Source organism: Schistocerca americana, chromosome 1 (assembly GCF_021461395.2).
Source record: "Schistocerca americana isolate TAMUIC-IGC-003095 chromosome 1, iqSchAmer2.1, whole genome shotgun sequence".
NCBI lineage: Eukaryota > Metazoa > Arthropoda > Insecta > Orthoptera > Acrididae > Schistocerca > Schistocerca americana.
In genome coordinates, this window is record NC_060119.1 from 458,467,471 (window position 1) to 458,494,204 (window position 26,734).

Consider the following 26,734-nt stretch of genomic DNA (forward strand, 5'->3'; position numbering starts at 1 on the left):
AAGCCAATAATTGCTGGATTCTCGAGAACGATATCGGAGAAATACCGTCAAATATGAAACTGCATAACCAAGAATTGACGGAAGCATCAATTAACATGAGAGCCGGCCGAAGTGGCCGTGCGGTTAAAGGCGCTGCAGTCTGGAACCGCAAGACCGCTACGGTCGCAGGTTCGAATCCTGCCTCGGGCATGGATGTTTGTGATGTCCTTAGGTTAGTTAGGTTTAACTAGTTCTAAGTTCTAGGGGACTAATGACCTCAGAAGTTGAGTCCCATAGTGCTCAGAGCCAATTAACATGAGAAACAAAACATTTAACAGGGTTACCATTATTTGGTTATCCATGGCTGCCACTCATTAATGCAGAGTCGTGGTATGCTGTCGGTGCGATACTTCAGGAGTTCTCTTGGCAAAAAAATCTCATCACTGAGTAAACTCTGTAACATCTGGAAACATCTTTGATGGCAGTTGATGAGCTGCAGTTGCTCTCTGCAATCCATCCACAGACATACCAAGAGTGAGTCAGTCCGATGGCACTGTTGCCCAATCTATGCGGTTGATGTTTTTACCTTATTGTCTGTGGAGAAGATGTCTTTGAAAAGTGGAAGTTGTACTTTAACCTCTGGGCGTTAACGTTTCACCAAGCATGATGTGAATCGCCGTGTGCCTATCTATCTCATCTTCTTATACAGCAGGTTTCAACGTCGCAATCTTCCTAGTTGGCGTAGTGGTTAGCACATTACATGGGAATTCGAGAGGATGGAGGTTCAAATCCCCGTCCAGCCATCCGGACTTAGGTTTTCCGCGATTTCCCTAAATCAACTCAGGCAAATGCGGGGATGGTTCGTTTGAACAGGGCACGGCTGATTTCCGTCCCCGTCCTTTCCTACTCCGAACCTCTGCTCTGTCTCTAACGCCTGCGCTGTCGACCGGACATCAAACTCTAATCTTTCTTCCTTCCTTAGTATAACTATTTTCCTATACTGTAGTTCACTTTGAATAATAAAAAAGTAAAAAGGGCTGGAGGTGGGACGCATTATAAAACCGCCTCGGGCTTTCGGCTGTCTCCATAGCAGATAACTGATTGTCAACGACAATGCAAAATAATTTCGAAGTTTTAATTAAGCCGTTTGAGGAGGCGCTGGAGATATCGAATCTTTCTTCATATAATCCAGCTCATTTGACGGGATATTTCTTCAATAAGAATTCTTACGACTACTGTGAACCCAAACACTGACGTCGTTGCTGGCATCTTTAATCATCCTGAGGAAACATTAAGTCAAAATTTTAATTAGTCTTTGTGACTTGCAAACAACAGGATTATAATGTTTTCTCGCCGTCTCCTCACCCCCATTTCCCTCTTCCCATCCGACAGTCCCATCATACAATACCTCACAAATATTATTTCTGATCTCTGCCTCGAAAACCGGTGAACTAATAAAATGAATGCTCTGCGATGACATTATTCCTATGGAATATAGCAAAGGAAGAAACTGTAAAAGTAGAAAATAAGAAAATACTGAGTTCTACTCCTATTAGCTGACAGCTTCAAATAAATTATTGTAGCGCAGGGCTGAAGAACTGAAATGGTTCAAATAACCTAAGGACATCACTCACATCCATGCCCGAGGCAGGATTCGAACCTGCGACCGTAGCTGTCGCGCGGTTCCAGACTGAAGCGCCTAGAACCGCTCGGCCACAACGGCAGGCTAGAACTGAAATATCGACATACCCGAATATTTACTATTTGAACGTTTTATGTCCATGAGGTATCTACAACTACATCTTCGTCTACGTATATAATCCGCAGTCTACCGCACTACTCGCGGCAAAGAGTACCCTTACCACTACTAGTCATTTTCTTTCCTGTTCCACTCGAAAACACAGCGAGGGAAAAACGACTGTCTATATGCCTCCACATGAGCCCTAATTTATCGCATCGTATCTTTGTGGTCCTTAATCTCCGTGTACGTTGTAGGTAGTAGAATCGTCGGGCAGTCAGCTTCAAATCCCGGTTCTCTAAATTTTTTCAATAGTGTTCCTCGAGAATAATATCACATTTCTTCCAGAGCTTTCTATTTCAGTTCCTGAAGCATGCCCATAACACTTGCGTGTTGTTCGAAACTACGAAAAACAAACCAAGCAGCCCGGCACTGAACTACTTCGAAGTCTTCCTTAAATCTGACCTTCTATGGATCCTAAACACTTGAGCAGTACTCAAGAACAGAAGACAGAAGTCTTCGAGCCAGTGACGTATCTGTGAACTATTCCATATGATCGTACCTTCTTTAACAGCCTGCAATGAGGCACAGTGTCAAACGCTTTCCGGAAATTTGGAAACATGAAATCTGCCTGCTGTTCTTCCTCCATATTTCCCAGTATATCACTTGCGAAAACGAGAAGCTGAGCTTCGTACGAGCGAAGCTTTCTTAAATCATGCCGATTCATGTACATAAGATTCTCGGTCTCAAGAAAACTTTTTACATTCGAGCTGAGAATGTGTTTGGAAGGTAGGAGACGTGGTACTGGCGGAAGTAAAGCTGTGAGGACGGGGCGTGAGTCGTGCTTGGGTAGCTCAGTTGGTAGAGAACTTGCCCGCGAAAGGCAAAGGTCCCGAGTTCGAGTTTCTGTCCGGCACACAGTTTTAATCTGCCAGGAAGTTTCATATCAGCGCGCACTCCGCTGCAGAGTGAAAATCTCATTCTGAATACTGATGATATTCCAAGTCTATGGCATAGTAGTTCCTATGAATAATAGCGTGACTGATGAATGTAGGGATGGATGCTGTGTAGTGCCACTTGGAGCCCAGTGTTTCACAGACGGCTGTGTGTTGCAGGGTGTGGGACCAGTGCAACGTGGTGCAGGACTACCTGACGGTCTACGACGGCTCGTCGACGACGGACCCGGTGCTGGTGCGCCTGTGCGGCGGCGACGCGGTGCCCGACATCGTCAGCAGCGGGCCCAACATGCTGCTCGAGTTCCACACCTCGCCCTACGACAACCCCTTCCACCCCGTGCCGCTCAGCTACCTGCCCGGCTTCGAACTGGACGTGCAGGTACCGCGCACGAGCTGCCACGAAGTAACGCTGCAGGCGTTTTGAATGCAGGCACCTCACACCTGACGATGGAGTTTTGTACCTGCAAACACCTCCACTGAAAGCAACACAGTATATAATTATCAGTTTCTCTTTGTTTAGAGAAGGTTGCTGCTGCTTCTCAACTGCAAACTGAATTGACGAATAACAATTCTAGCTACTAAAAAGCACTTTATTTCACTCCACGACTGCTGTCAGCTGCAGTATGGATGCCATTTTCTAATAGAATCGGAAACTGACAACGTACGTGTAAGCAAGCATCGTGCATAATCTAGGGCATTAGTAAACCCCTTCAGCTGCATTTAGTTCTTTGTTTTTCGATCACTACGGGTTTAATGGCACTAAAGGCCACATCTTCAAGCTAACATATGAATAACAATAAATCAAGAAGGAATAACAAGCTTGAGACATCCACTAATCTGTTAATTTTCTAAGATAATTTTTAAATACTTAAAAAAATAAATAAACAATTAAACCTTTCAAATGAGGATATTAAAATATACTATGTGATCAAAGGTATCCGGACACCTGACTGCAAATGAGTTACAAGTTCGTGGCGCCCTCCATAGGTAATGCTGGGCTACGTTCAATCAGGTGTTGGAAGGTTTCTTGGGGAATGGCAGCCCATTCTTCACGGAGTGCTGCACTGAAGAGAGGTATCGATGTCGATCGGTGAGACCTGGTACGAACTCGGCATTCCAAAACATCCCACAGGTGTTCTACAGTATTCAGGTCAGGACTCTGTGCAGGCCAGTTCATTACATGCATGTTATTTTCGTGTAACCACTCCGCCACAGCTCATGCATTGTGAACAGGTGCTCGATCGTGTTGAAATATGAAATCGCCATCCCCGAATTGCTCTTCAACAGTGGGAAGCAAGAAGATGTTTAAAACACAAATGTAGGTTTGTGCTGTGATAGTGCCACGCAAGACAACAAGGGGTGCAAGCCCCCTCCATGAAAAACACGACCACATGATAACACCACCGCCTCCGAATTTTACTGTTGGCACTACACATGCTGGCAGATGACGTTCACCGGGCATTCGCCATACCCATACCCTTCCATCGGACCTCCACACAACGTTTTTGCACTATTCAATCGTCCAATGTTTACGCTCCTTACACCAAGCAAGGCGTCGTTTGCCATTTACCGGCGTGATATGTGGCTTATGAGCAGCCCTTCGACCATGAAATCCAAGTTTTCTTACCTCCCGCCTAACTGTCATAGTACTTGCGGTGTATCCAGATGCAGTTTGGAATTCCTATGTGATGGTCTGGTTAGATGTCTGCCTATTACACATAATGTCGGCGGTCTCTTTCAATAACAGACGAGGTCGGCCTGTACGCTTTCGTATTGTACGTGTCCCTTCACGCTTCCACTTCACTATCACAACGGAATCAGTGGCCCTACGGATGTTTAAGAGTGAGGAAATCTCGCGTACAGACGTATGGTACAAGTTACACCCAATCACCTGTCCACGTTCGAGGTCCGTGAGTTCCGCGGAGCGCCCCATTCTCCTCTCTCACAATGTCTAATGACTACTGAGGTCGCTGATATGGAGTATCTGGCAGTAGGTGGCAGCACAACGCATCTAATATGAAAAACGTTTGTTTTTGGGGCTGTTCGGATAATTTTGATCACATAGTGTATTTGTACTCACATAACTAAAACATTAGAACTAAAAAGCTCGGAAATTTGTACGCAACATTCGTTGTCCGTCAGAACAAAATACTGGTAAAATGTGGTATGTCATTCGATAAAACAGACGGACTCCAATCCAACATGGTGGATGGGTCCTAAGAAAATTATACTATAGTGACGGGTTTGATCCAGATTGAACATCCCTCTATTTTATTGCAACACGTCTTGGTTTTTCATGACAGCCGCAAGTTAGGTGTTAATAGCTTATCATTAATTTCACTCTACCGAAGGATCCCTATGGTACAATATTTTTAGGACCCATCCACCACATTGGATTTGAATCCGAGTGTATTATTCCACGACGTACCGCCTTGTAATGGTGTTTTGTTCCAACAGACAACGAGTAAAAGTACCGAGCTTTTTAGATCTGATGCTTTAGCTAAGTGAGTGCAAATACTTTAATATTCTAATGTAAAAGTTATTAATAGTTTATTTTTAGTTTTAAAAACTTAAAAATTAATTTTAGAAAATTAACATATCAGTGGATGTCTCAGGGTTATTATTGCTTCTACTTTTATTGTTTATACAGATGTTTACCTGAAGATGTGGCTTTTAGTGTCACGAAAGTGGTAGCGATCTAAAAATTAACCACTAAACCGAGCTGAAGCGGCTTATAAGTACCCAAGATGGTCATCCATTGCTGTGGTCGGCTTACCTACAAGGTTGTCTGCATTGTGCAAAATAATATAATGAAAATTTAAATACTTTACATAACAGGAATGTATGGGTTTCGATGTGAGAAACCTCTAAATGGTTCAAATGGCTCTGAGCACTATGGGACTTAACATCTGAGGTCATCAGTCCCCTAGAACTTAGAACTATTTAAACCTAGCTAACCTAAGGACATCACACACATCCATGCCCGAGGCAGGATTCGAACCTGCGACCGTAGCGGTCACGCGGTTCCGGACTGAAGCGCCTAGAACCGCTCGGCCACACCGGCCGGCAGAAACCTCTAAGTTTACACATCTACATAAATACAGAAAAAGATGAATATAGAGTGTATACTGTGTTGTGGTGAAACGAAGGCAAATAATTATGAAAGTAGAAGTCGGATGGATAATAAAGTGATGAGCACAGTAATGCTGGAAAAAAGATAGGCGTTTCATTATTATATAAACTGCATGTTTTGACAAAATAAAAGTAATAGCATGCTTTGGCATTAAAATAAATGTTATTTTGATGGTTCGGCGTTTGGAATTGAATGTTTTACCAGCTAAAAGCTAAGAGTAGTTGTTTATATTTAATGAGACGTTAATACAGGACGGTGCGTGCAGGTCAAGAGAAAAACCGTGAGCGGGCATAAGTTAGAAAACAATGGACTGCAGTGTGGACGCAATGTGTACAGCTTAAAAAAAAAGACCTTGTTTACTAACATCGGAACTGCAACTAAGAAATTGCCTTTACACGAAGCTACCAGTAACGGGGCGAATTTTCATTGGTAAAGAATACAGTTTAATATTTCGAACATGTTAAAATATTATTCCTTTTAATGTTAAAGGTTGCCAATATTTCAGTGCATCAAAATATGACATACCGTTTATTCCCTAAGATGTTTTCTACTATCGTAATTATTTGACTCTGCTTCATAACAGCACAGTATAAGCTACATTTTTCCTTTTTCTATATTTTTCAGAATCTACTAGAAAATGGCTTCAATTTCAATGCCGGAACCGTTCTTGGGGTAATGTAAGGAACATTTTACTAACTTGAGCGGTTAGCAATGCGGACAGCACAGCAGGGCGCTTGAGTTGCCCGCGAGGCCACCTGCGGCCACGTTCGTATTCATCGCAATCTCGTGATTATTGCAGTACAACAATACAACGAGTACTAACGACAGAAATAACACATTCATAGTATCTGTAGGAGTTCCATGTGTTGTTGTCAACGAAAGCAGCCTTAAAGACCAATCTCGTGTTACACAAAAATGCCATCGAATGAAAAAGTAAGAATAGTTAGCTTGTAACAAGTGTGTTGTGAAGAAAAGCAAATAAACTTAAGCTATTGTGCGTGATTTTATGAGCGATCACGTCACATAAGACTTTGCATGTCAACTGTTTGGTTGCAAAACAGCCGTGCTGTTTTCCTATGCTTATATGTGAGTGAAATTTTATTTGATTTATGTCCCTCTGAAACCAGTTCGCACTTCATGTTCAACTTTCATCTGAGCGTACGTTAATCTGTTTTCTAACTTATGCTCGCTCACGCTTTTTCTCTTGACACTTCCAAATCCTTTCGAAAAACTAATGGCTGTTTCACACTTTTGAAAAACATCAGCAGACGACATAAAAGTGGTTGATCGGTTGTAGTTCGATAGAGGCCCAACACAGCGACAAAGAAGCAAATAAAGAGTAAATTTTTCACTGCGTAGTGTTGTAGCGCTGCAAATTAATACATTGCATAGTTTGACAACAATTATAAGGTTCAGTAGAAACAGGTGAGGGGCGAGAGTGCTTGGCGGTACAGAGAGCAGTAAAAAGAGAATAAAATACCAAATTTCCTGATCACGAGTACGACTCAGACATAAGGTAATAAGCAAAGAACACATACTTTTCTTTATTAAACGTCTGTTATCTTTACGCATGTAATCTTACTGAGAACTGTTTAAATTCTATTTTCATCCTGATCCTTATCAAAGCAGACAATTGACCAATCGTTGCAGGAGGTAATCTAGTGCAGTCAACGAGAGTTTTTCCTCACAAAGGTCACATTTGTGAATAACGTTTCATTACCAAGAAATTGTGTCGTCGTCCATAGATGTATCGTGCACTGGCGCAAAATTAGGGAGTTCCTCCAGCAGCTGAACTCAGCGTCAACGCCTCTCACAAATAGTGCAATCTGAAACACATCCACTAAATCCAGTAGTTTAGATTAGATTAGATTCAGTTTTAGTTCCATAGACCCAAAAAATAAGATGATTCTCGTGGCTGTGGAACTTGTCAGAAAGTATAACATAAAAAATAAAACATTTTAATATAATACTTATTACGCTGATCAGGAGATTGTCGAAATAGGTGAATACAGTGCTGTGAACTTTAACAGCTAACATTTGCAGAATTAGCACGCTGTCAGAATGAAACATTGTTATGCACTATTAATAAATTTATCATACGCAAAATACATAATCTTGACTGTTGCGACCAAGTGTTGTTTTATTTAAGCCAGCTTAACATTCTGTGTTAAGATATTAATCTTTGGAGTAGAAGGAGTTTCCTATCACAAAGGTCTTCAAACTTTGTTTAAACTGTGCTTTATCTGAAACCAAGTTTTTAGTGATTGCTGGCAATTTATTGAAAATGCATGTTCCGAAATATTAGATCCCTTTTTGGACCAGGGTAAGTGATTTTAGGTCTTTATCAAGATTGCTCCTATTCCTAGTATTGATACCATGTATTGAGCTATTGGTTGGAAATAGATATGTATTACTTGCAACGATTTTCATTAAGGAATAAATATACTGAGAAGCAGTGGTTAGAATACAAAGTTCCTTGAACAGTTTGCTAAATGAGGTTCTTGAATTTACACCACAAATTCTTCTTATCACACACTTTTGCACCCTATAAACTTTTGCTCGGTTTGATGACTTGCCCCAGAATATGATCACATATGACATAATAGGATGAAAGTAAGCGAAGTACGCAAGTTTTTTTATATTTATATCTCCTACATCTGACTTCATTCTTACTGCAAATACAGTCAAACAAAAGGGGGGAAAACCAAGTGTACAGTCTTATCTTTCGCCACAGCTTTGATGCGTCTGCAATATATTCTCCATGAAAGAGGAATTGTTTTCTAACCCTGAAGAATCCTTGACGAAAACTTTTGCGGCAGCCACAAGACACTCCTTGACAAATTCTCGATCGCTGAAGGGACGCACTGTTTCAGCCATTTTAGAGCCGTATGACACGTCACTCTCAGTACAACATAGTTGTCGTTGGCGTGCTTATCTTCCTGTAAGTACATTGCAAGGAATAAATAAAGTCTCCTGCAAAAATCACAGAATTTTTCATAAAAAGTAGTATCATTTTCAAGAAATATATATGGATATGAACTTTCATCTTGCCCTCTTTCCTGTTTCAGCTCCAGAATAAAATCTGTAACAAAGTGATCACGAATTTCTCACGAAGGATTTGAAAATGTCGCTTCACTCTGTACTTCTTCCACACCGTCAAAATAGCGTTGCAGAACAGACAGTGTGGCCGCCTGGGTGGCCAAGCGTTTCTAGGCGCTACAGTCTGGAACCCCGCGACCGCTACGGTCGCAGGTTCGAATCCTGTCTCCAGCATGGATGTTTGTGATGTCCTTAGGTTGGTTAGGTTTAAGTAGTTCTAAGTTCTAGAGGACTAATGACCTCAGAAGTTAAGTCCCATAGTGCTCAGAGCCATTTTTGAACAGACAGTGAGGGCCAGGTTTAATTTCAATAAAAAAACTAATCTTCTTCCCATTGTGGATTGAAACGTAGGGGTCTGACCGATTTTCTTTTTGAGCACCTTAACTCCTCCTCATCCATTTTCCTCTGACTAATTTTGTCCCACCATGAACGCAACGCCAAAGACATTTCGCCACTATCTACACGAAGTAGACAGTCCAGTCTTGTCGAATACGAATCGGTAACAAACGGGTTATCTTAATAGAGAGGTGGTGGGGGAACTGCCGAATGACAGCGCCGGCGAGCAAGCGGTGTGGGCACTCAGGGGCGCCCGCACCCACAGCAGCGCATGAGCTGCACCTGCCGTACAGAGTTTGTATACTGTTCTTCAGACTTCCAAGTGTGGTACGATGTAAGACGTGTCTGATATTTCTACAGAAAGCAGTAGGGGCAGTCCTAGAATCGTTACACATTAGTGAAGATAATGGTTTCAACACTATGGACTGGCTGTGGAGCTGTTTCCATCCCAGAAAATACGGCCGAAATATGCAACATAACGTGCAAATAGCTTCGTAATTTAGTCTCACTAAAACATACAAATATGGTGCAAGATGTTTTGCTAGAACTGACCTCTCGATTGCTTCCCATAAAGGTTGGATGAGATTCATGTCTACCGACCTGGATGGCCAAGTCACTGGCAAGAATTGTTCAGAATTTTTTTCAAACCAGTCGCAAGTAACTGTGGCCCAGTGACGTGGCGCAGTGTCATTCATAAAAATTCTATTGTTGTTTGTGAACATGAAATCCATGAGGCCGGCCGGAGTGGCCGTGCGGTTCTGGGCGCTACAGTCTGGAGCCGAGCGACCGCTACGGTCGCAAGTTCGAATCCTGCCTCGGACATGGATGTGTGTGATGTCCTTAGGTTAGTTAGATTTAATTAGTTCTAAGCTCTAGGCGACTGATGACCTCAGAAGTGAAGTCGCATAGTGCTCAGAGCCATTTTTTTGAAATCCATGAATGGCTGAAATGGTCTCCAAGTAGCCGAAAGGAGTTGTTTCCAGTCAATGTCCGTTTCAGTGCGACTAGAAGACCCAGTTCACAGCACATGGATACAGCCCGTACCATTAAGAGCCAATACCAGCTTGGACAGTGCCCTTTTGACAACTTGGATCCGTGGCTCCATGGGGTCAACACCACACTCATACCCTACCATCAGCTCTTACCAAATGAAATCGGGACCCATCATTTCAGTCGTCCAGGATCCAGTCGATATGGTCACGAGCCCAGGGGATGTCGTTCTGTTGGCAAATTCACTCGCATCGGACGTCTGCTTCCCTAGCCCATTAACGCCAAATTTCGCCGCACTGCCCTAATGGTTACGTTAGTCGTACGTCCCACATTGGTTATCTGACGCAATATTGCTTGTCTGTTAGCACTGTCAACTCTATGCAAACGCCGCTGCTCTTGGTCGTTAAGCGACACCCGCCGTCCACTTCGTTGTCCGTGTGAGATATAATGCCTGAAATTTCGTCTTCTCGGCACCCTCTTGACACTGTGAATCTCGAAATATTGAATACCCTAAAGATTCCGGAAATGGAATGTTCCATTCGTCTAGCTCCAATTACCATCCCGCGCTCAGTGACTCGTGGTGCGTCCTATATCACGTCTGACAAAAGTACAGTGACAGCTCCGCCAATGCATTACCCTTTTGTACCTTGTGCAAATGTCATCACCAAATGTGTTTTTGTCACGCTTGAAGTTTTCATTGCAGGTGATTAATTATCACACGCCGACTACTACCTGGTCTCCTCGCTCTTTAGCTCTTGTACTCGAGCCACGTCCTACTCGCTACCCTACTCCCGAGTAGCTGCCAAGGCCACAAGTAACGAGCGAGCTTGATAGGCATGCTGACTGCCTCTCCCGCGTAAAATGTTACAGGCAGTTTGCTTCCTCTGCGTTGAGACACATGTTCGAATAATAACACTGAGGTATCTGCCATATTTTCGTCACAAGACGGCTGGCCCTACGCGCAAGAAGCTGAGCTTCTTGTTGACTGGCTGCACTCGACTCCAGCTCGTTGGCCTCGTATTAGAGCAGAGCACACCGTGGAACCATTTGCTACGCACGTCTTCCATTACGGCGGTATGTGGGCACATTCTGCTCCTCCGGATGCCCCTGCCGGCCGCAAGAGGTGTGGCGAGACATTACTGGCTGCGCGGCGCGGGCCCTGCAGGTGCAGCGCGGCCGGGGTGAATAATGCACCGCGCCCGCTGCAGAGTGGCGCGTGCAATATGCATGCGGCCCGCGCCGGAGGCCTTTACGCGGGTATCGACCCCCTGCTGCTTCCGCCCCCGCCGCCTCCTCCAGGAGCCTCCGGCGCCGCGAGCCGCCGCCGCCGCCGCTGCCGCCTTCCGAATGCTGATGGCGTCCGCTGAGCGGGCTGCTGGCCCGCAAGGGGCGCTAGCGAGCAGTGCCGTCGTTTGCGCAGTGGCGCGCCGGTGCAGTAGAGGCACACCGTAGTATCGCCAGCTAGAGCGGACAGCGGAGAAATGAAAGGGCGAACAGTGGCTGCCCTTTGAGACTTACGTCAAAGGATAGGTGAGAGCTCACTAGCTACTTGTCCAACACGAAAGGACAAGCCCCAGGGTGTAAGGTGTGGACGTGATGGAGGGTTGGGGAGGGGATGTATAAATGTATTTAGAGTCTGACTTGCGCAGGGAAATGACTCGACATTCTGTTATCACTAAAACTACAAGTATTGTCAATTGTACACTCTACTAATTGACTGTGAAATGAAATGTAGTAACCACAGAAAGGTAACCGTTATGACACATAGTCAATTAATGTTGTTTTCAGCATGTACAATAGCAAAGAAGTTTAATTAACAGTGACCTAACAGCAACACAGCGTCAAATGATTGATCATTAGAGGGTTTTCAGTGCTTGTACAATTCTTGAGCGTATAGGTCATAGAAAAGGCGGGAGACGCAAAGGACACGTAAATACATTCTGCTCCAATAAAATTATAAACAGCCGACCAGTTGCAATGGATAAAGAAATTCTTTACCTAGGTTTCGGCAAATATCAATTTGTATTCTTCAGAAGGTATCAATTTTACATGAGTAAGACCTAATGTACCATCGCCGTTTTTACAATTGTCGGCATAGATCCATGTGTCAAAAATAAAATATAGCCCTAGAATTAGGGTTTGTCACGTAAATATAAAATAGCTCTGCAAGATCCATGAGCTATTTTATATTTAAAATATAAATATAAAATAAAATATAAAATAGCTCTGCAAGATCCATGAGCTATTTTATATTTACGTGACAAACCCTAATTCTAGGGCTATATTTTATTTTTGACACATGGATCTATGCCGACAATTGTAAAAACGGCGATGGTAAATTAGGCCTTACTAATGTAAAATTGCTACCTTCTGAAGAAGACAAATTTATACTTGCCGAAACCTAGGTAAAGAATTTCTTTATCCATTGCAGCTGGTCGGCTGTTTATAATTTTATTGCGTGAAACCGTTACTGTTGTGCAGCTACGTTTAAAATATTGACATTCTACTCCAATAGTTCGGGCCCTAATCTCCTACAGTAAGATAATACCAGAAAACAGCTGCTGAGATCATGATGTTATGAGTGCTAGATGATTAACCATGAGTTAAAAGGAAGCATAAACAGCACATTAGACGTCTGTATGAGTAGTGCACTTGGGAAAAGCATCAAGATTCTCTAAACTAATCTGCCGTCCACTTGTAAAGTAAGTATCAGAAATTTGCGGGGATAAAGGAAATTTATCTAGTGAAATGTTCCCGTATCAGAGTGATAAAAGCCTAATCAAACCACTCACGCAACTGACGGAGCAACGCTTACCACTAAGTAGTCGGGTTCGCCTCTGAAAACAGCGTGGTCCTCCATCTGGACCCGAGATATCGCTAGTCGAGCTATTGTCATCAGAAAGCTCCTCACGCCGAAGTCTTCCGTCTGCAGCGCTCCCGTCCAATGTTTAAGTACTTCTTCTTTCGAAACTAAAAACCGAATGCCTTGCCACATAGCTTCCGAGTACCATTTTTGGCTGTGCTTGAGAAGCTCCTATGTTCGTTCGCTTCTCCATGGAGTAGCAAGACCAGTTGCTGCACCAGTTGCATAAGTGAGAGCTTGTAGTTGAGCTCCTCTCCACGTCAGCGTTTTGTTTCTGTCTCCTCCTAGAAAACTCGAATTAAAAATTACCAGCTGAGGTCAGAGAGAGAAAGACGATAATGAGTGAGAGAGATAGTACTTGTTTGTATCACCGAAAGTCTGGCCCCAATTTGACAAAGGAAATCGATTTCGCTTAGTAAATACTACAGCAAGAGCCTTTCCTTCCATTGAGGAAATTGGTTTTTTATTAGAAAGGGCCTTACGTTGGAACTAAAAAGAGAGCCTCTCAATTCATTATTTGAGTTAAGACGTTTCTGAGAGCCTTTTTGGAGAGAAACTATGTGTTTTGCCACCCATCAGCGGACGACTCCGTACGAAATGCTACCACTGTGAGAGGATAGAGAGAACGCTTTACTGCAGTCTGGAGGCTCGCCAAAACGTCGCCAAAGGATATCTCTTTCATCCTCCGATGGAACCACCTACGTCATATGCGCTACTCGTGGCAACTATCACAGAATGCGTCCCATGGAGCACTGCAGCCAGCACCGCTTTCCGAACATTCAGTGAGGCAGCGATGTGGCTCCCGTGACTGACGTGTCCTTCCTTCGTAATTACTCACTTCAGCCTGTTTCCACTCAGGGCTGAGGTTAAACGCCATAAATATAATATTCTCACCTGACTAGAGAGGGCGGTAAGAAGCAGATGACGTCAATATAGATTGCTCTCAATGCAGGGACCAAATTTACTAACACTCCTACGAGCTTTTATTTGTTTATTGTCTGACCTGCTTCCTCTTCTTGACCCAGGAACCCGCTGTGACACCTAACCATCCTACGGGTTATAGCCTTCGTCATCATATTCTCAGCTTAAGCAGGGCTCCAGTACCCCTCCCATCCTCCTGAACAACTTTCAATTTTTCCTCCTCCAGCCATCAGCTATACATCTTACTTCCCAGCTCAGCATCATCTTCCCACTCTCAGACAAAGCACTCAATTTTTCTGCATTGCCCCTCCTCCCTCCTCCATCTTCCTTCCTTCCTATTGTATAAGATATCTACTCGGAGCTGACATAGAAATGCTTGTCGGATGTGTCATCATCACCCTCATCTTTATCGACAAAGCAAAAGCCGCACGTTGATCATAGTAAATCACCAAGAGGAATTCATAATTACAAATAAATTAGCCTTTGGCTGCAAGGATGGTTTTCAATTTATTTAATGCACAGTCGATTAGGGGACTGCCAGAACCTGCACCAGTCATCAATTCTCTGCAGGTCGTTCTGCAAATTCTTATTATTTGCTGGCGTTGCTACTTTGGTACAGACAATTGCGTCATCTGCGAATAGGCTTAAAGAGCATCCGACGCTTTCTACTAGATAATTTATATGTATAGTAAACAGCTACAGCGATCCTATCACACTTTCCTGTGGTACTTCGGATATTACCTTTCATCTATAGATTTTGTCCCGTTAAGAGCGACGTGTTGAGTTCTGTCTGCAAGAAAGTCTTGAATCCAATGGCAAGTCTGCTCCGATACTCCGTAAGCCCTTATCTTTTTTCATTAAACGGCAACGATCGACGGTGTCAAATGCCTTACTGAAATCAAGGAACACGGCATCAACCTGAGCGCCGTTGTCCACTGCGCTGTGGATCTCATGGAGGAACAGAGCGAGTTGAATTTTGCAGGATCTCTGTTTGCGGAATTCTTGTTGATTTTTATAGAGTAAATGTTAATTTTCCAAAAACGTCATAATTCTTGAGTCTAAAACATGTTCCATAATTCTACAACAGACTGACGTCAACGATATAAGTCTATAATTGTGTGGATCTGTCTTTCTTAAAAATGGGACTGCAATTTCGACGTTCGTACGTCGATTGAAAGAAGGGACAGTGCTACGATCTTCCGTGGTGAAACAGCTTCAGAAGGCCGAATTCAGTATTTCGACCTCCTCTCTGTTATCTTCCGTCTCGGTACCGGTGTGTGCGCTGAGATAATGTATAGATGATATAGGCCCAATTACTGATTTTGCATACGACCATAATCTCTTAGAGTTTTTACTAAGGCCGGTTGGCAACGTCTTACTTTCAAATTCACTGAACGCTTCTCTCATTGCTCTCCTTACACTCATTTTCGCTTCCTTCAGCCTTTGTTTGTCAGCAAGATTTTTTCATTTCTCTTGAATCTCAGATTAAGTCCTCTTTGTTTCGTAGCGCTTTCCTCACACGGCTATTAAACCATGGTGGATGTTTCCCATCCCTTAAAATCTTACTCGGAACCTACTTGTCTAGGACATATTGAATGATGCTTTTCCGTTTTTTCCCATTTGTTCTCCATATCTTCGTTTTCATCACCGAATATTTGACACTGACTGCTGAGATATTCGGAAATTTCTATCCTTTGCTGAGCATGTATATGTTCCTTTCTCAACATTTCTTGTAGGACCCGTCGTCATAGATGCTGTGACAGCCTTATAATAACTGATACCTTCCTCTACGTTAAATGACTCGATAGGTTCCGATCTGTTTGTTGCCAGGAAGTCTCCAAGCCGTTACCCTCACGAATTGGTTCCCTAACAATCTGCTCAAGGCCCGCATCTCGTGGTCGTGCGGTAGCGTTCTCGCTTCCCACGCCCGGGGTCCCGGGTTCGATTCCCGGCGGGGTCAGGGATTTTCTCTGCCTCCTGATGGCTGGGTGTTGTGTGCTGTCCTTAGGTTAGTTAGGTTTAAGTAGGTCTAAGTTCTAGGGGACTGATGACCGTAGCAGTTAAGTCCCATAGTGCTCAGAGCCATTTGAACCATTTTTTTTTAATCTGCTCAAGGAAATTTTCGGACAAGACATCCATAACAATGCCATACGAATCCCTGCACCTGGCACCAGTTTTGATGGCATAACACTCCCAATCTATACCTGGCAAGCTGAAATCACCCCCTATCACAACGGTGTGATCAGGAAAATTACTAATGATATTCTGCAAGTTCTGTCTGAAGCGCTCTACAACTACAGGACATTCACAAGATTTACGCAAAAACAAAAACTACGATTGATTTTTCTAACCACTAGTCTACACAGGTAAAATACACATGTACAGTACAATTCTTTGCAGAAACACGTGAAAAAAAAGACTAAATTAATTTAATGTTTATCAGACAAGTGCTGCTGCTGCTGGCGTCCTCTCAGCTCGGCGGAATGTAGCCAGAGGCTAATTTATTTATAACTGAAAATCACCAAACGGTTGGTTCCCACCATCCACTACTTTGAAAAGTCAAGATACCGAAATATATGTATAACAAGTTATTACATCGCGATCGCTGGTATATATAACATTTACAAAGGTCGCATACTTCCATTTAGCATTATGTTGAATCTTAACATAACGAAACGAGTCATTTTTATTTTACTGTTTATCTCGCTTGGGCCCTTCAGGAAAACGTACAATAAGCATATGCATGGTATGGTTTCAGGTTTCCCTTGCACCCACATTACTTTCGTTACCTCATGATGGGCTCCTTTATACTAGTCATACCAAGCCGTCGTCCGTCTTCTTTTGTTATTCTGCCAAACAAAGTGTTCAGTCATGATTTTTCCGCCTAAATGTTTTTTTTTTTTTCATTGTGTTCCTCCTGTTTCCTTGAGCTCTTGTTTTCCGCGCCGATCTACACTCCTGGAAATGGAAAAAAGAACACATTGACACCGGTGTGTCAGACCCACCATACTTGCTCCGGACACTGCGAGAGGGCTGTACAAGCAATGATCACACGCACGGCACAGCGGACACACCAGGAACCGCGGTGTTGGCCGTCGAATGGCGCTAGCTGCGCAGCATTTGTGCACCGCCGCCGTCAGTGTCAGCCAGTTTGCCGTGGCATACGGAGCTCCATCGCAGTCTTTAACACTGGTAGCATGCCGCGACAGCGTGGACGTGAACCGTATGTGCAGTTGACGGACTTTGAGCGAGGGCGTATACTGGGCATGCGGGAGGCCGGGTGGACGTACCGCCGAATTGCTCAACACGTGGGGCGTGAGGTCTCCACAGTACATCGATGTTGTCGCCAGTGGTCGGCGGAAGGTGCACGTGCCCGTCGACCTGGGACCGGACCGCAGCGACGCACGGATGCACGCCAAGACCGTAGGATCCTACGCAGTGCCGTAGGGGACCGCACCGCCACTTCCCAGCAAATTAGGGACACTGTCGCTCCTGGGGTATCGGCGAGGACCATTCGCAACCGTCTCCATGAAGCTGGGCTACGGTCCCGCACACCGTTAGGCCGTCTTCCGCTCACGCCCCAACATCGTGCAGCCCGCCTCCAGTGGTGTCGCGACAGGCGTGAATGGAGGGACGAATGGAGACGTGTCGTCTTCAGCGATGAGAGTCGCTTCTGCCTTGGTGCCAATGATGGTCGTATGCGTGTTTGGCGCTGTGCAGGTGAGCGCCACAATCAGGACTGCATACGACCGAGGCACACAGGGCCAACACCCGGCATCATGGTGTGGGGAGCGATCTCCTACACTGGCCGTACACCACTGGTGATCGTCGAGGGGACACTGAATAGTGCAAACCGTCATCGAACCCATCGTTCTACCATTCCTAGACCGGCAAGGGAACTTGCTGTTCCAACAGGACAATGCACGTCCGCATGTATCCCGTGCCACCCAACGTGCTCTAGAAGGTGTAAGTCAACTACCCTGGCCAGCAAGATCTCCGGATCTGTCCCCCATTGAGCATGTTTGGGACTGGATGAAGCGTCGTCTCACGCGGTCTGCACGTCCAGCACGAACGCTGGTCCAACTGAGGCGCCAGGTGGAAATGGCATGGCAAGCCGTTCCACAGGACTACATCCAGCATCTCTACGATCGTCTCCATGGGAGAATAGCAGCCTGCATTGCTGCGAAAGGTGGATATACACTGTACTAGTGCCGACATTGTGCATGCTCTGTTGCCTGTGTGCCGGCCGCGGTGGTCTAGCGGTTCTAGGCGCGCAGTCCGGAACCGCGCGACTGCTACGGTCGCAGGTTCGAATCCTGCCTCGGGCATGGATGTGTGTGATGTCCTTAGGTTAGTTAGGTTTAAGTAGTTCTAAGTTCTAGGGGACTGATGACCACAGTAGTTAAGTCCCATAGTGCTCAGAGCCATTTGAACCATTTGTTGCCTGTGTCTATGGGCCTGTGGTTCTGTCAGTGTGATCATGTGATGTATCTGACCCCAGGAATGTGTCAATAAAGTTTCCCCTTCCTGGGACAATGAATTCTCGGTGTTCTTATTTCAATTTCCAGGAGTGTATTTCAATTTTAGCTTTACTGTGATGATAGTAGAAATCCACAACCTGTCTAGTTAATCCGGTTGTTTTCGTTATTTTAATATGCCCGTAGAACTTCAACCTGCGTAATTTCATATCCGAATAAATGTATGTTTGCTTTTCTGTTTCTTCATTTACTCTAATTCTGCGTATTCCGTTTACACTATAAGCGGATCGCCGAACTTTTCTCATTACTTTTCGTTATCTCTCTATGATTTCCTCAATGATTCTCTTTCCGTTCAAAATGTTCAGCCAGTTTCCATTTGGTGGCAACGAATTTAATAACCAATCTCTTGTAGCCCAGACTTCTAAATGGTATGACCTAAATTCTCTCCGTTTTATCGGATTTAGTTCTCAGAATTTTCGGTGTCGTTTTGTTTTAGACATGTACTTCTTTTATCCTAATATTTGATCTTCTGAACTTGATTGGGTCGTTAATTTTAAGCACATGTTTTTGTTTTCGCCAATACTGGAAAAATTTTTTACTTTAAAATTTTACCCCAAGTTGTGACTGATGTACTGAGCGTTAAAAATGGTTAAGAGCCTTGTGAAGGAGTGTTTAAAACATGGAACCAGAGAAGCTCAGACTTATACTTGATGCAAACCTGAGTGACAGAAATGAAATTTTGGATTAAATATATCTCAAAGTTACCAAAGTCAACGTGAAATGCAAGATCAACAGGTTAAATCGAGATATTTGTAGATCGAAGGGAGCCGCTTGGCACGCGTTGACATGCCTGTCAATACCTGACTGTAGCCTGCCTTACTTAGACAACCACATAAACAAAAGTCGAGCCTTACTTTTTACCGTCTTCCGTTTCTTCCTGTTATCTGTCAAGTATCTTCCTCTCTTATGCCCTTCTCAGAGCATTTCCCACTCATTCAGTTTTCCTGAATTTTACTACTGCTCTTAGTATCTGGCAAATAGCACATTGCGTGCACTTCCCTATTTTATCTTCCACTGAAACTTTCATACTCACACACTGGTGCACAAATGTTTCTTAATACCTTTTTTTCAAAGATAGGTTTCGTCTCAGTCTTCTTTCTCAGTGTCGAAATCTTGTCACTATGTGTTTATATTGATGCACAATTGCTTTCTAAATACGAAGTTTCGATGTTCTCCTTAACTGTTTGCCGGTAAATGGTTTATTCATGCCAAACATTCCTCTCTCTGCATACGTTACGTCATTATATCAATTAACAGTGCCTCCTAGTTATTTTAAGAATCCAGTCTTCTTAACGAGCATCTTGTATCTAGTGTTCACCCCACTTCTTCTTCATCTTTCCTCCTTCCTACAAAACATATCGTTTCCTATTCATTAATCTTGAAATCCACTTCCTGTGCCTCCTACATTAACTCTCTTATCTGCCGAGTTTGTCTTCCTCCTCTGGAGACACAACGATGTCATCGGCAAATGCTAACAGTTTAACCTCGAAATTTATATTAACAGCTCTTCTGTCCGGTGCTGCTTTACAGGTGCTCCCTGCCAAACGCGACTGAGACAAGCAGTCTCTCAGCTTCACTCGCATCTCCGCCCTAAAACATTCAGATTCCCTGCTTTCAAATCTTCCTTAGTTTCCTTAAACCGCGTTCTAGTAAGTCTTATCGGATTAAACCGCTTCCTGATTCTTCTACTACGTCCCATTTGCTTTCCGTGATGGTATTGCAGGCCTATGTGAAGTCTGTTAATGGGCAATATACATCCTTACCACAAATCTACGTCACACATTACTTTGAGTATGAATATGTGGCCTGTGTGATAGTAAAATTTCCTGGCATATAAGTCCTCTGGTATGCAGTCAGGTGTCGTCGTCCAAGTGGTGCGGTATTTCGGAAAAATGATTTGTTGCCGTGTCAAGTCGTTTCCAATTACCACCAGGACCACACGAAGATGGAAATAAGTCAGCTTCATGATGAACGGCACAAGTGGGACGACACCACCCAGCTGAATACCTCAGAACATTTTAGAACATTTTTCATGACGAAAACGTCCGCTACAGTTGTAAAATTATTTATTGACTAAAGCCTCTACATCAGCAGGTTTCAGGAGCTCACATCCAAGTACATCTGTGAATAGTCGCACTAAGCGTCAACGTGAAAGCTGACTTAGGAGCCACCACATGTGCCATAAATGGCGCATCAGATTGAATACCCAAATGTGCCAGCTCTTGCTTGGTTAGGGTGCCTTAGGTCAGCTAAAGTTGAAAGGTGGCTTTTGCGCGCGCGTTTGGATATTCAGTCTGATGAGCCATATACAGCAGATGTGGTGCGTTGTAAATTACCTTTGACATGTACGCTTCACCCTACTATTTATACATATACCTGAAGATGAAGCTGATTCCCTAAAACTGTCGAGGCGGTGCAGTGGTTAGCGCACTGGCCTCGCATTCTGGAGGACGACGGTCCAAACCCACGTGCGGCCGTCCTGATTTTCGTGATTTCCCTAAATCTCTTCAGCAAATGCCGGGATGGTTCCTTAGCAAGGGCACAGCCGATATCCTTCCCCACACTTCCCTAATCAGATGGGACCGATGACCTCGCTGTTTGGTCCCCTCCCCCGATCAACCAACCAGTCCCTAAACCTGGTACCATAACGATATTAGTCAATAAAAAATTGTACAACTGTAGCGGAAGTTTTCATCATAAACATTACATACTCCAGTTCTAGAAGTCACAGCAGAAAAAAATATGTTCAGTTATTTTTAGCTGGTATTTATTTGATTTCTGACATCTGGAATTTGGTACTCAGGTGGTGCTGGTGGATGCCCGGTCGCACAGCTACGTGCGCGACCACGCCCACTGCGAGTTCCTGCTGACGAGCTTCGACGCGCCGTGGGGCGAGGTGGAGAGCCCGCAGCACTCGCTGCCGCCCAACACGACGTGCCGCTACCACTTCCAGGGCCGGCGCCACGAGACGGTGTGGCTGTCGTTCCTCAAGTTCCACCGCGCCGACTGGGACACGGGGGCGGCGGTGGCGGGCTGCGTGCGCCTGTGGGACGGCCGGCTGGACCCGGTGACCAACAGCAGCGGCGGGGGCGGCGCGGGGGCGGTGCAGCTGCTGGGCGAGTTCTGCAAGGAGGAGGCGCCGCGCCTCTGCGACCACAGCCTGCTCAGCAACAGCACGCGCCACACGCGGCCCTGCGCGCTGCCCGAGAGCTACGTGTCGTCGGGCCCGGAGCTGACGCTCGACACGTTCCAGGCGAGCGCGCTCTTTCCGCTGTCGTTCCTGCTGCGCTACGAGTTCGTCGACACGTCGCTGGAGGGCGCGCCCGCCGCCGGCGCCGAGGCCGGCCCCTGCGACCGCGTCTTCCGCTCGTCGCCGCTGTCGCCGCGCGCCGGCCGCTTCCAGTCGCCGCGCAGCGTCTTCCTGTACGGCCGCGGCGGCGCGCACAACCTCAGCTGCGTGCTGCGCTTCGAGGCGGCGCCGGGCGAGCGCGTGCGCCTCACGCTGGCGCGCGCCAGGTTCGGCGAGCGCGCCTGCCACTCGCGCCGCGACCCGCGCACCGGCCGCTGGCGCTGCGCCAGGCCGGCTCCAGCTGGAGGCCGCGCGGCCCGCGCCGCCGCTGCCGCCGTCGCCGAGCTCTGGGTGTCCGAGTACCCGTGGCCCGGCGTCCAGCTGCCGAGGGACTGCATCTGCTCCAGGCTGTCGGAGCCGCTGCCGATGCAGACGCTCTCCTCTTCCGTCGTGGAGGTCAATTTCACGGTCACCTTCATGAACATCACACAGGACTTTAGCGACTTCAACTTCGAAGGCGAATACCAGTTCGTGTCGGCTGCCGAAGTAGGAGATGGCTTGTCGTGCCTTGCGACAAGAGACGATAGGAGGTAAAATGGATTACCAACACTTTACATAAATGTATGTACCCGACTGATATGCATCACTAAAATCTGTTTCGCATAACTTCCGAAAGCCTCTGAGACACGAAAGATTTACAAATTCCGGGTCGTTGATACACAGAGGGCAGATATTTATTATTTATAGGGTTCCGTGGCTCAGTGCGAGCCAAACTTACATGGTCACGGAACGACTCATTGCCTTGTCAGTAGACGGGACTGCTGTGAACTCGGACCACAAACATTCACTTTGTATCCCTGTTGCGCCCCGCCTGGTCCCCGGCACGAATCCGCCCGACGGATTTGTGTCGAGGTCCGGTGAGCCGGACAGTCTGTGGATGGTTTTTAGGCGGTTTTCCATCTGCCTCGGCGAATGCAGGCTGGTTCCCCTTATTCCGCCTCAGCTCCACTATGTCGGCGATTGTTGCGCAAACAAGTTCTCCACGTACGCGTACACCACCATTACTCTACCACGCAAACATAGGGCTTACAGTCGTCTGGTGTGAGACGTTCCCTGGGGGGTCCACCGGGGGCCGAATCGCACAATAACCCTGGGTTCGGTGTGGGGCGACGGAGGGGTGAAGTGGACTGCGGTAGTCGTCGTGGGGTTGTGGACCACTGCGGCTGCGGCGGGGACGGAGCCTCTCCGTCGTTTCTAGGCCCCGGTTAACATAACATAACATAACGTAACATCCCTGTTGTGGTCCCACTTAGACAGAGCTATGAGGCGAGTTAATGTGGGGCTTCAGAGGGTGCTGGACCGAGTTTGAATAAGATTGTTCAAATCAACGCCTATAAGCCCAATCCCTGTCAAGACTCTCCGAGGCTCCACCACCTCGCCACCACCCCACTATTTCTATATGATCCTCTTCAGTGAAGTCCTTACACAAAGACGCTACGTCTTTTGTCACCTTTTTGATCCCAGTACTTGGTTTAAAACAGCTGGGGACTTGTATTCCGCACCTAATATCTTCAGCACCTACGTCACACTTACGACTGCTATCTAGCAGGAGAATCCCTTGCCTAATTCTTCTAACAAAGGCTTTCTACTTACTTTAGATGTCTGCTGTATCTTGCCTGTCCTGCAACTACTGGAAACTCTTCTGGAATCTCTTCTCCACATGACTCCGATAGTTGACTAAACGTATTATAAGTATTCGAAAAGAAACAATTGGAGCACTTTCTCTTCCTAGAGACCCGACTGCCAACTACCAGTTCCCACTTCTCCAAATGTGGTTCAAATGGCTTCGAGCACTATGGGACTTAACATTTGAGGTCATCAGTCAATTAGACTTAGAACTACTTAAACCTAACTAACCTCAGGACATCTCACACATCCACGCTCGAGGCAGGATTCGAAGCTGCGACCGTAGCAACAGCGCGGTTCCTCCCATTTATCCACCTCTAGCTTTGTAGCTGATGCCTTGGCCATAGAGACCAGTTTATGACATCACTGATTTAAGAAAATAGAATTTCACTACAAGGAACTTTAATAGCACTAAGTGAAGTAACGGTTACCGGCCACGCAACGAAGCTTTACAACTGGAGAATTGGCATTAGGATTCACATGAAATTTGGTTACAGTACAAGAAATGAATTAGTAACTGATTTGAGGGATCTTAAGCTGATATCTGAAGATGCCTTCGCAGACAGGCAGATTATCAGGTTTATTTACACTGTGAGGTTTACATCGCAATGACCGATCAATAAACTAGGTTTGTGATAACTACATGGCAAACCGCCTAGAGCATACAGAGTGTCACAAACGGCCGAACCAAAATTATACTAAATACCACCTCTAGAGGGTGTTGCTTAGAATTACTGAAGTGAGTTTCAAAAGAAATGAGTTCCATTAAATCAAAAGAGAGATTAATTATAAATGCAAAGGTTCCAATGACGGTACCATATACAATTGATATTATCGTACACCCAAGTAAGGCAAACGCCTAATTTCTGCGGTTACGGGTAAACACACTATGGAAGTAACCAACCCAATATACAGAAGGTATCAGCAAGGACTGGGAGCCACAAAAACAAAAAACAAAAAACAGAATAACAAAAAAAATATCACACAGTCGGCCAGTTCCGAAAACAGGTAACAACAAGCAGTACCAGAATCAGCTGGCCAGCTGTTGTGTCAAAATACATACCTTTACGACAGATTTATTAGGAATTTACGTTACAAAATGATTTGATGCATGCCACAAGAGCAACCAAAGCATACGGCGAGGCCCCCTTTCCGGGTTCGCGTCAGAATTAATTAAGTAAGGCGTTAAGTTATGGCAAACTATCCTGTAAAAAAACACACTCACACAAACCCGCGCACGCGAGTAAACAGAATTAAACACTATTCTAAAAAAAAAAATGAGACCCTGGTGAGTTAAACAAGGCTGGCGTGCATTGAATAGGAAACACGCCGGACAAAGAGTTTACAGTCAAATTTTCAGAAACATTTTACAGGAAGTGCAGGTTTACGTACACAAACTATCAAGCCACATTATCTCGTAGGCAATAAATATAAAAAATTGAAGATCTCTTAGATGACGATCAGTTTGGCTTTAGGAAAGGTGAAGGCACCTGAGAGACTGTTCTGACGTTGCGTTGGTAATGGAAGTAAGACTGAAGAGAAATCAAGACACATTCATAGAATCTGCGGACCTGGTAAAAGCATTCGACAATTTCAAATGGTGCAAGATGTTCAAAATCCTGAGAAAAACTCGGTGACCTGTAAGAAAAGACAATGTCTACAAGAACCAAGAGGAAGCAATATGAGTGAAAACCAAGAACGAAGTGCACGGATTAAAAAGGATGTTAGACAGGAATGTAGCCTTTCGCGTCTACTGTTCGATCTATCTGTCGAAGAAGCATTGACGGAAATAAAGGCTCAGGAGTGGGGTAAAAAATCAAGGTGAAAGGATATCAGTGATAACATTCGCTGACAACTTTGCTATCCTAAGTGAAGGTCAAGAAGAATTGCTGTACCTGTTAAATGGAATAAACGTCTAATGAGCACAGGATATGGACTAAAATAAATCGAAGAAAAACACAAGTTATGAAAAGTAGCAGAAATGAGAACAGCGAGAAACTTGATATCATAATTGGTGATCTCGAAGCAGATGAAGTTAAGGAATTTTACTACCTAGGCAGCATAATATCCCATGAAGGACGGAACCAGGAGCATGTAAAAAGCAGACTAGCACTGGCGAAAATGGGATTTCTGGGAAAGACAAGCCTGCTAGTATCAAACATAGATCATAACTTGAGGAAGAAATTTCTGAGAATGTGCACTTGGAGCACAGCATTGCATGGCAGTAAGACGTGGACTGTGGCAAAACCAGAGAAGAAGAGAACGAACTTTTGAGATGTGATGTTACAGAAGAATGTTGCAAATTAGATGGACTGACGGTAAGGAATGAAGACGTTCTGCGCAGAATCGACGAGGAAAAGAATATATAGAAAGCACTGAAAAGAAGAAGGGACAGAATGATAGAACATTTGTTAAGATGTCAAGAAATAACTTCCATGGTACCAGATGGAGCTGTAGAGGGTAAAATCTGTAGAGGAAGACAAAGATTGGAATACAGCCAGCGAATAATTGAGAACGTAGGTTGCAAGCGCTACTCGGAAATGGAACGGTTGAGACAGGAGAGGAATTCGTGGCGGGCAGTATCAAATCAGTCACAAGACTGATGACTCAAAAAAATTAATCCACAGATCTCGCATATGTGTCAAGAAAATCAGGTAAACACAGTCTATTATAGAAATACGAATGAGCGCCTTCGCTCGCAACATAAAATCGGAGGAGCGACTGCAAATAACAGCTCGACCCGAAGGGAACCAGGGTGCAGTGCGTCACACGTAAGTTAACAACAGAATTGCTGTCTGTTGCAAAAGGCCTATCCATGTAATCCACAGTATAGGCAATAAACGGTTCCTGCCTCGCAACTTACAACGGCAGCGTAGCTGATACTTATTCTCCTACCGGCGTAATGGCATTAATAACAGCCCACAGGTGAGGCAGTCCCCTCAGAGGTATGTTCAGCCCAACAGAGTGCTCACATGTCATAGATTAAACCGCATCTAAGCCCGCCCGGTTACCGTGCGGTCTAACGCACGGCTTTACGGGCGGGAAGGAGCGCCTGGTCCCCGGCACGAATCTGCCCGTCGGATTTGTGTCGAGGCCCGGTGAACCGGACAGTCTGTGGATGGTTTTTAGGCGGTTTTCCATTTGCCTCGGCGAATGCGGGCTGGTTCCCCTTATTCCGCCTCAGGTACACTAAGTCGGCGATTGCT

The 26,734-nt window shown here is 45.2% G+C and overlaps 1 protein-coding gene across 1 annotated transcript in view; it reads left to right on the forward strand.

Moving 5' to 3' along the window:
• LOC124561711 overlaps nucleotides 1–26,734 on the forward strand; it is a 198,553-nt gene that overhangs the window by 129,661 nt on the left and 42,158 nt on the right. Inside the window, exons 5-6 of the mRNA XM_047130939.1 lie at nucleotides 2,833–3,052; nucleotides 21,357–22,432. Coding sequence (XP_046986895.1) covers nucleotides 2,833–3,052; nucleotides 21,357–22,432 — 1,296 coding nt within the window. The remainder of the gene's footprint in view (nucleotides 1–2,832; nucleotides 3,053–21,356; nucleotides 22,433–26,734) is intronic.